This window comes from Gopherus evgoodei, chromosome 20 (assembly GCF_007399415.2).
Source record: "Gopherus evgoodei ecotype Sinaloan lineage chromosome 20, rGopEvg1_v1.p, whole genome shotgun sequence".
Classification (NCBI taxonomy): domain Eukaryota; kingdom Metazoa; phylum Chordata; order Testudines; family Testudinidae; genus Gopherus; species Gopherus evgoodei.
In genome coordinates this window covers 8,653,033-8,665,357 of record NC_044341.1, presented here as the reverse complement: position 1 = coordinate 8,665,357, position 12,325 = coordinate 8,653,033, and the positions used below count along the sequence as shown (strand labels likewise).

Here is a 12,325-nt window from a genome sequence, read left to right as displayed (position 1 = left end):
CAAGTGGAAAACCAGTGTTGACAGGGCCAATTCAATCAGGGTGGATGTAGTCCACTCCCAGTAATAGATGAGGTGGTGTCAATTCCAGGAGAGGCAAAGCTGTTTTTGTAATGAGCCAGCCACTCCCAGTCACTATTCAAGCCCAAATTAATCATATTAAATTTGCAAATGAATTTTAGTTCTGCTGTTTCTCTTTGAAGTCTGTTTCTGAAGTTTTTTTCTGTTCAAGTATAGCTACTTTTAAAGCTGTTACAGAATGTCCAGGGACACTGAAGTGTTCTCCTACTAGCTTTTGTATGTTACAATTCCTGATGTTCGATTTGTGTCCATTTATTCTTGTGTGTCATTGATCATATAATTCCCACTAAGATATACTCCAGTCACCCCTTGTTAATAAGGGCCAGGAATATATAAAGTGATCTGTGTGACATAATGTACTTCATTTTGTATCCTATTTACAGGATACACTACAGATGGCCTTACGGAAGCAAGTGCATATTTCTCTCCGAGCTCATGGATATAATATTTGATTCTAGGTTACTGTCCTGTGTTTGTCTCACTAACCTGAATGGTGTCGAGCCACTCATATTAAAAGGACAATGCCTTTGAGGTTCAGGGCATGAAAGATATTAACTCAACTGGGGATGAAGCTGGAAAAAAAAAAAGGGGGAAACTTTGCTGAAAATTTGACAAGGGCTACATTTTTTGTGTCGTGTGAGATAATTGTATGTGTGACACTAAATTAAGTGTCTCACACAGGAATATGGTTGGTCTGCTAATGAAATATTGATCATCTAAGCCTTTGTGCATGGCAAAAGTTTTCCAGATAAATAATCAAGCATGCACAGCACATTAAAAAATAAAATACAGGAGTAACTGAGACATTGATAGCAATCTCCACATCTCAAAAAGGTAAGTAAATATAGGAATTTGTTCATAACGGACAGAGGCTGAATCGGCTTCTCAAACTGCGTCTGGATCATAAGCCAGTTATCTATAGTCCTTGTTTAAATCAGTGTCCTATGTTACTTGTTCAGTTAAGGCAGCATCCACTAACATGTCTTCCCATGAGTTAGCTTTACAGAAGCCATCACTGGACATTAAAGCTGGCTTTCAATAATGTAAACAGATGAGAGAACTCAAACTGGGCAAGACCTTGCAACTATCATGCAGTGACGCACACCACCAAATAAGTATTCGACCATAGGTGCTTTAGAGAATATACCCATGGCACAGTGATTGCTGCAAGAAGTCAATTATGTTTGAAATAAGATATACTAAGTAAAATTTGGAAGCCTTAGACCTAAACACATCAGATTGAGAATTGAAGCTACTGTACATTTGACAGAGAAACAATGTTTCTTACCTCTTCAAGTCAACGGTTGTGACACTAAACACTACTCCCTTGAGCCACAGAATCATGAAGAGTCTCTGGGAAAAGGGACAGTTTCCTATGCTTTCACCATCACTTCCTGCCTGTGAAAGAGAAACAGGTCATTAATATCAAAGGGAACCAGTAGGTGTACTATCCGTTCTGTGTCTCACACACCCCTTCCCGTTACTGGTAGCTCCTGAAATAAAAGCAGAGACTTGATAGTAAGGTCTGTGACTAAATTTTACCTATCATGTCTCCACCATGCCAGTATTACACAGCAGTCACAAATCCCAGAGTCTCATCCTGACTAGCACTGGTTTCAGAGTAAAGGCTGCGAAGGATTCTCTGGGAGCAGCCCTTTAGCTGTTCCAAAGTCCTGCTCAGGTACCTGAAGGGGTATCCTCAGGATATTACCATACAATACCCAACAGAGGGGATTCCTCAGCATGTTTTAAATGAAAATTTCCAAAATTGTTGGGTTTACCATCCTTCTTAGTATAGTGCATGAAAAACAGATTTAAAAGATGTATTAAAAATATTGCTATTATACATCTTTCATTTTATCCTTTAACCTCCTGTGGCAGGGAGCACTCCCAATCCTATTGCACTTAAATAGCTAGTGGTAGAACTTCCAGACTGGCTACCTTGGGGACTGAATGTACATGCTGAAGTGTTATTTGTATTCAAGAATATCCTACAGAGTGTTACGTGCTGTCCACGCAGGTACGGCAAAATTCCTGTTCCAAGGAGCTTGCCATCTAAGATAAGCAACATATGAAGGATGGGAATAGATGGATAAGCCATACCATCAAAATGATATAGTCTGCTTCCCCTCTAACTCACCAAGGTTAGTTGTTTAATTACTCACAGGAGTAGAAATAGATATTGAAGATAAGGGAGTTGCCTTATGAGTCAGTTTCCATGTGAAAGGCTGTCTCAAACACAAAGTTTCAGTTTGAATCCAACACAGACTGGTAGTGATTGAAAGTTATCACCTGATGGCTGGTAAGTCGCCTGCATAAAACCACGTTGGGGGGTAATGGTCTCAGTCTCATTTCCAAAGGACAGATGCTTATCTCACAAAACCATCAGAACAAATGGAAACCCAACTGACTTTCTCAAAGGGGGGGAGAACTGTATAAGCCATTGAAGTTGGACCCTGTCGTTCCTAGAAGTCACAGTGAGGAACAAACTGGGAAAGGAGGGGAAATTGCATTGCTGCTGCTTAAGAAATATATGCATTTTAATCTCACAAGGGTATATAAGACTTTCTACTCTCCCACCCCTCTGCCAGGGCAGCACTATGCAAACCTCTGCTCTCCCATACGCTGGTGATGTGACTTATAAATACATTCAGGACTGTACAAGGATAGTGAGCATTAAAAAGGAGCATGAGACATTCACTTGCCACACACATCTCCATCCTAAATAAGATGCCAATAATGGAAAACGCTGCAGCTTTAACTCTTAAAATCCTAGCTCTTGCCCAGGCACTCAAAGGAAATAAGCAGCAACGGATCATTAAGGAGAGGTGTGAAGTGCATGCCTCCTCTGGGAGTATAAACTTGGATGCCTGCATCTGCTTTGTTTGTTGCCAAGTTGCTTTTTATTGGTCATTTGTTGTGACCATTGTACAATGATTCTTTGCAACAAAGGCAGGACTGGCATTTTAGTAGAGATGTGAATTATGCTGCGGTTTTGCATACTTGTAAACCTGAATAAACTACTTGCTTCTCATTTCCTTCAATGACTGCTTATGGATTTTTTAAACAGTTTTTGATGTACGTAAAAATAGCTCATCTTTCAAGTATTAGATGATTCAAGAGCTTTTTAACATTAGGTGGCAACTAAACTTCACCTGAACACATCTTTTGATGGCAACATTCCAACAGATAATTCTATGTTGACCTTTCCACTTATTTCCCTTCTTTTGGGGTGAATTGCTATAGTAACGTTCTACCCCATTTCTGCTACCTCTCATCGAGTGAGTAGTACTGCAGTCAGCCAGTTTCAGTTAGTGACTATGTATCTCGATTATATTGTGGATCTTTCGAGGAAAGGCAAGATTCACTATCTGCAGTCATAAGTGACATCAGGGTAAGACTATCTTCATCCATACATGACAGGAACAATTTTCACACAGACAGTATCTTAGCACAACAAAGATCTATTGCATGATCACAATAAGGCACTCCACAGCATGCAATGATTTGTCTCTCATGACTGCTTTGCTAGGAAAATGAATTTATGCATGTATGTACAGCTTAAGTAATGTTACATTTTTAGTGGTCTCCAGAAAAATTCCCAGGCAAGAAAGACAAGGTTAGAAACAGAAATCTATTAAAACATTTTAAATTTGTAGTTAAACATTGAAAAGTCAGGTAATTAGAACACTGGACCAGTAGTTCAAGGGGAAAAAAAAGCTTAAAAGCGTTAAGAAGTCTAGAAGTAATCTTAAGGTTTCATCATCAATCTTAGGGATTTCTGGTCACTAAATTCCTTTATTTCTAAGGTAAGAAATAGAAGTACATCTAAAGTTCACCATTAGAAGTATTCAGTTTTTAAATTCGAACAAGTTTTATCCTACCTACCTCTATAGAAGTCATCTAATTAAATTAAAATATCATTGAACAGTTGCCAACTCATGACTATCACAAGTCCAGCTAGATTTGGAGTTTTTCTTGAAGTCCCAGCTCCTGGACTCATGACTATACAAGAATCTCAGTTTTTATTTTAAAACGTAAGTTTCTGACCGTGAGTTCTGTAGACAAGCTTGAAAATGTGAAAAATTCTAAAGACTCAGACTAGAAAGCAATTGAAAACAAATGGTTTTTTTAAAAACCTCACGATAATCTTATGATTTTGAGGGGCCCAACTCATGATTTTTAACACTGTGTATTGGTCATGGTGTATCTGGCATCTGGGAATAGGCTACAGTAGAAAGTCCTCCCCAGGGAGCCTTTCCTGCATGTAGTCAGAGTAATCACCTGAGCTGAGAGGCAGATAGAAGTTTTGCAAAAAGCTTTGCTACTCATAGGCCATGTCTACATCTAAAATTTTGCAGCGCTGGTTGTTACAGCTGTATTAGTACAGCTGTATAGGGCCAGCGCTGCAGAGTGGCCACACTTACAGCAACCAGCGCTGCAAGTGGTGTTAGATGTGGCCACACTGCAGCGCTGTTGGGCGGCTTCAAGGGGGGTTCGGGGAACGCGAGAGCAAACTGGGAAAGGAGACCAGCTTCGCCGCGGTTTGCTCTCGCGTTCCCCGAACCACCCTGCAAACTGCAGGGAAGGAGACCTGCTTGCTCGGGGAACGAGAGCGCAAACCGGGAAAGGAGACCAGCTTCGCCGCGGTTTGCTCTCGCGTTCCCCGAACCACCCTGCAAACCGCAGGGAAGGAGACCTGCTTGTTCGGGGAACGCGAGAGCAAACCGCGGCGAAGCTGGTCTCCTTTCCCGGTTTGCTCTCGCGTTCCCCGAACCACCCTGCAAACCGCAGGGAAGGAGACCTGCTTGCTCGGGGGTTCGGGGAACGAGAGAGCAAACCGGGAAAGGAGACCAGCTTCGCCGCTGTTTGCTCTCGCGTTCCCCGAACCACCCTGCAAACCGTAGGGAAGGAGACCTGCTTGCTCGGGGGTTCGGGGAACGAGAGAGCAAACCGGGAAAGGAGACCAGCTTCGCCGCGGTTTGCTCTCGCGTTCCCCGAACCACCCTGCAAACCGTAGGGAAGGAGACCTGCTTGCTCGGGGGTTCGGGGAACGCGATAGCAAACCGGGGAAGGAGACCAGCTTTGCCGCGGTTTGCTCTCGCGTTCCCGGAACCACCCAGCAAACCTCAGGGAAGGAGACCTGCTTGCTCGGGGTTCGGGGAACGCGAGAGCAAGCTGGGGAAGGAGACCAGTTTGATTACCAGAGGCTTCCTCAGGTATGCTGGGATACCTGCTTATTCCACGGAGGTCAAGAAAAGCGCTGGTAAGTGTCTATACTTGATTACCAGCGCTGGATCACCAGCGCTGGATCCTCTACACCCGAGACAAAACGGGAGTACGGCCAGCGCTGCAAACAGGGAGTTGCAGCGCTGGTGGTGCCCTGCAGATGTGTACACCTCCTAAGTTGCAGCGCTGTAACTCCCTCACCAGCGCTGCAACTTTCTGATGTAGACAAGCCCATAGACTCATAGACCAGAAGGGACCAATATGATCATCTAGTCTGACCTCCTGCACAAGGCAGGCCACAGAACCCTACCCATCCACTTTTATACAACCCCTAATCCAGGACTGAGTTACTGAAATCCTCAAAACTGGTTTGGAGACCTCAAACTGCAGAGAATCCACCAGCAAGCGACCCATGCCCCACGCTGCAGAGGAAGACGAAAAACCTCCAGTGCCCCTGCCAATCCGCCCTGGAGGAAAATTCCTTCCCGACCCCAAATATGGCGATCAGCTAAACCCTGAGCATGTGGGCAAGACTGTAATGTTCAGTAATTGCACTGGGCAGTTTCTTAATATAGATCCACTTCAATGATGTTTATAAATTTAGAAAAGCATCCTCACTCCAGGAGCTCTGATGAAGACCCAAATATGCTGTAAGAACTGGTACCCGAAAGACCCACCAGCTCCTGACAAGCTTCAGCACTTCTGCTCTACAGAAACAGAGTGGTTCTTGGACTCAGTGGCTCTGATCCTGTAAAACTGAATGTCCGCATCACTCCCAGTCTGCAGACAGCATGAAGTTCATAGAGTTCACAAGTCAGTAAACAACTGCAGAAGTATCAGTAATCATTCAAACATTCCAAAACTCCTCAGAGGCACAAACCCCCCAAATAAGGACACTTGAACAAACAGAGTTTGGAATCTGCAGACCAAGCCACTTTTCAGACAGGATGTTGCAAGAGAGACCAGAACATTCTGCAACTAGTAAAATACTTATGAACATTTTAAAAATCAGAAGTACCACAGGAGCTTCTGGAAGAAGGCCACCAGAAATTTCAGGTGGAGTTAGCTTATTGTATTTTAACACACACAAAGCTAGAAAGGAGTCACAAATCTGATTTATAATGGAGGCCTAGCTAAAGCCTTAACTGCAAAGCTTGTACTAGGACTCATCATTAGAGCTCCATGATACCCAACTTCAATATCCCCTTTTCTCAGCATTTCTCCTCAAACACTAGTCTCATTACCACAAATATCCCTTTTGTCGGGCTGCCCCATTCTTTTGAATTATTTACTACAGAAGGGACAGATAAGACCGTTTTAGTCATCATTTTACCATCATCATGTAAGATTTGAAGGAAGAGATGAAGGCAAAATCCAGGCTAAAAAACTGCAGATTGTGCCTCCTTAGAATAGCTTAAAGTAAGTAATCAGTTCACTGGAGAGACTAGATTTTACTGTATGCCAGTGGGAATGTAACTGCTATGATACTGAAACACGAAAAGTTTCTGTAAACAGCTCACCCCCTCCCATGACAGCAAACAGCAAACAGCTACTCCTAAGGGAATGAACAGTATACTTTGGTCAGAGAATACTACAAACTAGCATCTCACCACTAACATTTTCATTTAAAAGTATTAGTTTCTGTAGGTCTCACTGCACTAGTTTAACTGTTTGATTTCTCAGGCCCCTCTGATAGAAGAATGAACTAAGCAGAAGCCCATATAATCAAAATGCCAAAATACTAGACAAATCCACAGAGCTATTCTACTGTGTACATGTAAAAATTGTCCAATATTCCATCAAAATTGTCAAATATTCCATGATGTTCCTATATCATAACATACTGGTAAGCTTGACAGAGAACAGATTGTGCCCCCAGGATCAGCACTCACTATACACACAGTTCTGATGCGTAACAGGCAGGCATCTGTACAGGACTTTATTTCACAAGTCAACCTGGTGATCATAAAACATTAAGTCTCACTTCACATAAGACAGGGATATAGTCTAGTGATTAGGGGGGAAGGGACAGCTCAGTGGTTTGAGCATTAGCCTGCTAAACCCAGGGTTGTGAGTTCAATCCTTGAGGGGGCCATTTAGGGAACAGGGGTTTAAAAGGGAAAAAAAAAACTGTCTAGGGATTTGTCCTGCTTTGAGTAGGAGGCTGGACTAGATGATCTGAGGTCCCTTCCAACCCGGATATTCTGACTACAAGAGGGGACTGAGTAAGGACTCATAGGCTCATTTGTGTGCCATACAACTTGTGACCTTGGATAAGGTCACTCCCCCTCTGAGCCAAAAATGTAAGGTTTATCTCATAAACGTGGTGAGAAGATTTGTAAAGTGCTTTGAAATCAGATGAAAAAGCTACAGTTTGCTGAGTGTACCAAACTAGAACGGCCAGGTTTGAAAGCTGATGATTTGAAACTGCAAAAAAAATTTACAGCAAAGAGATTTTGTAATTTAAAAAAAAAAAAAACACACAAATCAAAGTATTGGCTATGAAAATGTCAATCTGTGCGAGAAATTACAGCTCAAGAAAAGGTGCCAAGAAACCATTAGCCTTGGCAGCCTCTGCTGCCTGTCAGCCTGATAGAAAGGAGTAGTAACATTCAGCTCCAAAATGATGTACTGAGGGCACAGAAAAGAATCTTAATGTTAATGACTTGCAGATGTAAAGCATTTCATATTCACGATCTCTAGAATTTATCAGCTGTGAAACTGGCACTGTTCTAAAGAAGCACGGTGCTGGATGGAAGGCCATATCTTCCATCACTTAAGTTTTAATTCCACTGTAGAATTTCATGCATTGATAGTGAAAGATTATAAGAGCTGCAACTGTAAATACAAATCTCAAGTGCAGCAAATAGTTTTGTTTAATAAGATCACCATTGGGACGGAACTAAGATTAGTCAGTTTGGAGCCCAAAGCAGAACTGCTTTTATATCAAGCGCACAGGTCCAAAACTGTCAGGATCTTAGTTAAAAACACTGAACTGCACCAAAACAAATCTTAGAAATTTGAAACTATTCCAATCATTATTTCAAATATTTACTCATAAGCATGCTCTTAGAAAGCAGATGCAACATTCTGAGTAGTGTTACATTTAATAGCTACTACAATATCGCAGTGCACAATATATAACTTATGAGGATGCGCCCCCTCAAAAAAGGTGAAATAGATTAGAAATACAGTTTTAACTTCTTCCATTAGTCACTTTCCTCTCCCACCCAGAGTGCAGTTTTCAAATAAATAAAAACTCCAATAGCATCTGCTTTCACTTAGCCTGTCTCGGTTTTCTGTATGATTTGAATCAGATGAGAAATATTACAGTCCATTAAACAATGTCCTTTGATTTAAATAAAATCTAGATCCATTTTTTTAAAAATCTGAAGTGGAGAAGCTATAAATTGAATGTATGTTTTTGTCTACACACTAAAGGAGTAAAAATTCTGAGCACATTCTGGAAAATGAAAGAATGTCTTGAGAATGCCAAGGAACTTTTGGCTTCAGTCCTGTTGAGCTGAGGAATTCTGCTATGTGACTGTTTGCATGAGAGGTCCATTTTTACATAGGCCTGATGTTTGTTATATTTTGGGGGTGCAGCGTGTGTGATTTGTTACAATGAAAAAAACGAGGAACAACTAAGTAGTGGTATTTTGAAGACAAAACTTTGAGACAGATCTGAATTTTGATTTGTTTTAATTACTGAAAGAAAAACAAACTATGTAAACAACTCTGAAAGTCAAACTAGTTCCACTCAGAACTCTCCTACCAACATTTTTCAAACGTCTGTCAAAGTCCTCAAACAGTTACATTATAACTGCATATTGATACCTGTGCTCAAAGCAAATGTTCTGTAGAGCCCTGCAAAATATGGCGTATAAATCAGTGGTTCTCAACAAGGGCTCTGGGGCACCCTGGGGGGCTGCAAGCAGGTTTCAGATTCCACCAGGAATGACTGGTGTTAGACTTGCTAGGGCCCAGGGCAGAAAGCCAAAGCCCCACTGCACAGAACTGCAGCCCAGGCACCAAGCCCTACCACCCAGGGCTAAAGCTGAAGCTTGGGCAACTTTAGTATTGCAGGGCCCGCTCTGGTGTGGGGCCCCAGGCAAATGCCCTGCTTGCTACCCCCTAACACTGGCCCTGGCTTTTATTTGCAGAAAAACAGTTGTGGTACACAGCTGAGCTGCGGAGTTTTTACAGCCAGTTGGGTGGTCGGGGGGGGGAGTGGAGGGGGTGTCTTAGAAAGAAAAAGGTTGAGAATCCCTGGGTAAAAGATTTCAGCTGTTAAATAAGTATCAATTGTCTCCACTGCAACAGGATGTTGTGCTGACAATACAACAAAAATCCTGGGAAACAATGTAATAGTACTTTGGAATTCTCTAGCACCTCACCTATGGACATCAAACAGAAGAGTTAAGTCTCAAAGCTGTGAGCCAGGTATTTTTATAGATGAGTAAATTGAGGCACAGCAAGGTTAAATGACTAGTCACATAGCAAGTCAGCAGCAGAGCCAGGAAGAGACCAGAATTCAGCTCCAGGCCCTGTGGCTCTAACCATTTGACTATACTCCCTCCCTATTCAAACAGGGAATTGCAATGCTAAATTAATAGCATTAAGCCTAGATGCCCCAGTTTTGCTTCACCAGACTATATTTTGTGGGGAGGAAGGAAAAATAAGGGAAAGAGGGATTTCAGTACATACACCAGTTAACATCTGAAATCAAGCCCTCTGCTCCCCACCTCCATAAAATGCAATGACACTTACTAGCTTGCTGAAGAAACCATGAAATGATGCATACCTTGTATCTGAGATCACGCTGCAACATTCTATAGCATCTCCAGTGAGCCAAGTACCACCAATTCACTTCACATTAGGGAGGAAACTATTAAGTGTTTTATTTCTGTGCTGAATCACATAAAAAAGGCCATGCTGGGTCAAACAGAAAGTCCATCTAGCCTAGTATCCTGTCTTCCAACAGTAGCCAATGCCAGGTGCACCAGAGGGAATGAACAGAACAGGGAATCATCAAGTGATCCATCCCATCACCCATTCCCAACTTCTGGCAAACAGAGGCTAGGGACACCATCCCTGCCCATCCTGGCTAATAGCAACTGATGGACCAATCCTCCATGAATTTATCTAGTTCTTTTTTGAACCCTGTGATAGTCTTGGCCTACACAACACCCTCTTGCAAGGAGTTCCACAGGTTGACTGTGCACTGTGTGAAAAAAAAAAAAAGCTTCCTTTTGTTTGTTTTAAACTCGCTGCCTATTAATTTCATTTGGGGACCCCTAGTTCTTGTGTTGAGCATACATCATATTTTTATAGACCTCTAACATATCCCCCCTTAGTTGTCTTTTCCAAGCTGAAAAGTCCCAGTTTTATTAATCTCTCATCATACGGAAGCCATTCCATCCCCTAATCATATTTGTTGCCCTTTTCTGAACCATTTCCAATTCCAGTATATCTTTTTTGAGATGAGGCGAGCACATCTGCATGCAGTATTCAAGATGTGAGAATACCATGGATTTATATAGAGGCAATGGAGGAATAATAATCTGCTTGGAATCATTTAGCACAGATCTGAGCTTTTATTTAATGCCTTGTCCCTTAACTGGCAAACAAAACTAATTTTAGTAAAGTCTCTCTCAGAATCATCACGTTAAGTAATAAATGCAAAACCATAGTGTAGGGCTATCTCTAACTGATATCACTAAATCACGCCAATGTCATCAGTTGTAGGGTTTGTCTTTATAGTGGACAAATATGGGTTTCTTTCAAATCAGACCTAACTTTGCACAAATAATTTTAACAAAGGGTTAGGAGAGCTTCATACTTGCAGCACTCTTTCCAGTCATCCATTAATCTGACTCACCACACCTTGGCATTTCATTTGTACAGTGAGAGATTAGAGGCAGGGGTTATCTTTTCACTCCCATGTTGTGCAGATAACATGACATTTTTCATCTGCAAGTGAATATTTTAGTCATTAAAGATTAAGGGATCACTAGCTCTGACAAAACTTGCCTTCTGTTTGATCAAGGAAGGTACACTGCTGACACCCGAAGTGTAACCTTGCCCCTGAACTACAATGTAGCCATGCCCAGTTTGAGCGGTGATACTGACACTAGTCTGGATGCTAAACTAGAAACTTTTCAAGCTATAGCAGATTCATTATGGTAGATGATGCGCAGTTCTATGAAGATAAATTTTTATGCTTCTGTTGCTAATTTAACACTGTTTAGAAAAAATGGCAAAATGGGCTCAACTGCTTTATAACTTAACTGACAAGTACATTAAAGTACTACACCTCTACCCCAATATAACGCTGTCATCAGGAGCCAAAAAATCTTACCATCTTACAGGTGAAACCGCATTATTTCAAACTTGCTTTGATCCAAAGGAGTGTGCAGCGCCGCCCACCCGGAGCACTGCTTTACCGCATTATATCCAAATTTGTATTATATCGGGTTGCATTATATAGGGGTAGAGGTGTATATGGTATGAAAAATATTAGTAGAAAGGGACAGGTATTCAAACATCATAGTTGAAGTCTTTATAACCACCTCTGCAATGTTTTTTGTTTATATCATTTTATAGAAGGAAGCAAGAGATCCAAAGAATGGAAACAGGGAGAGTTTTAGCCCCCCTCCGACCCCAAAAAAAAAGGTATCAGGAGAAACTCTGTAGTGATCGGGCAAAAATATCAGCAAGCATTAAGAGGGCAATGAGAACCAGAACTATCACAGCCCACAGCTTCATTTTTTAAATTATTGACTGCTCCCCTGTCAGAGTTTGGTTCAATGAGAGGGTGAGCTCGCTGAAAAAGAAAAAAAAAAATCTATCACCCCACTGACAGCTAGCCCAGAAGCTAGGACTGGATGATGGGATGGGCCACTTGAAATTGCCCTGTTCTGTTCATTCCCTCAGAGGCATCTGGCACAAGCCACAGAGAAAGAGGATACTGGGCTAGATGGACCACTGACTTGATCCATTATGGCTTGCTTATGTT

General features: G+C 41.9%; 1 protein-coding gene across 1 annotated transcript in view; it reads right to left on the bottom strand.

The window, feature by feature from the left end:
* CLIC4 (chloride intracellular channel 4) overlaps positions 1 to 12,325 on the bottom strand; it is a 53,346-nt gene that overhangs the window by 22,181 nt on the left and 18,840 nt on the right. Inside the window, exon 2 of the mRNA XM_030539120.1 lies at positions 1,367 to 1,476. Within this exon, the coding sequence (XP_030394980.1) occupies positions 1,367 to 1,476 (110 nt within the window). The remainder of the gene's footprint in view (positions 1 to 1,366; positions 1,477 to 12,325) is intronic.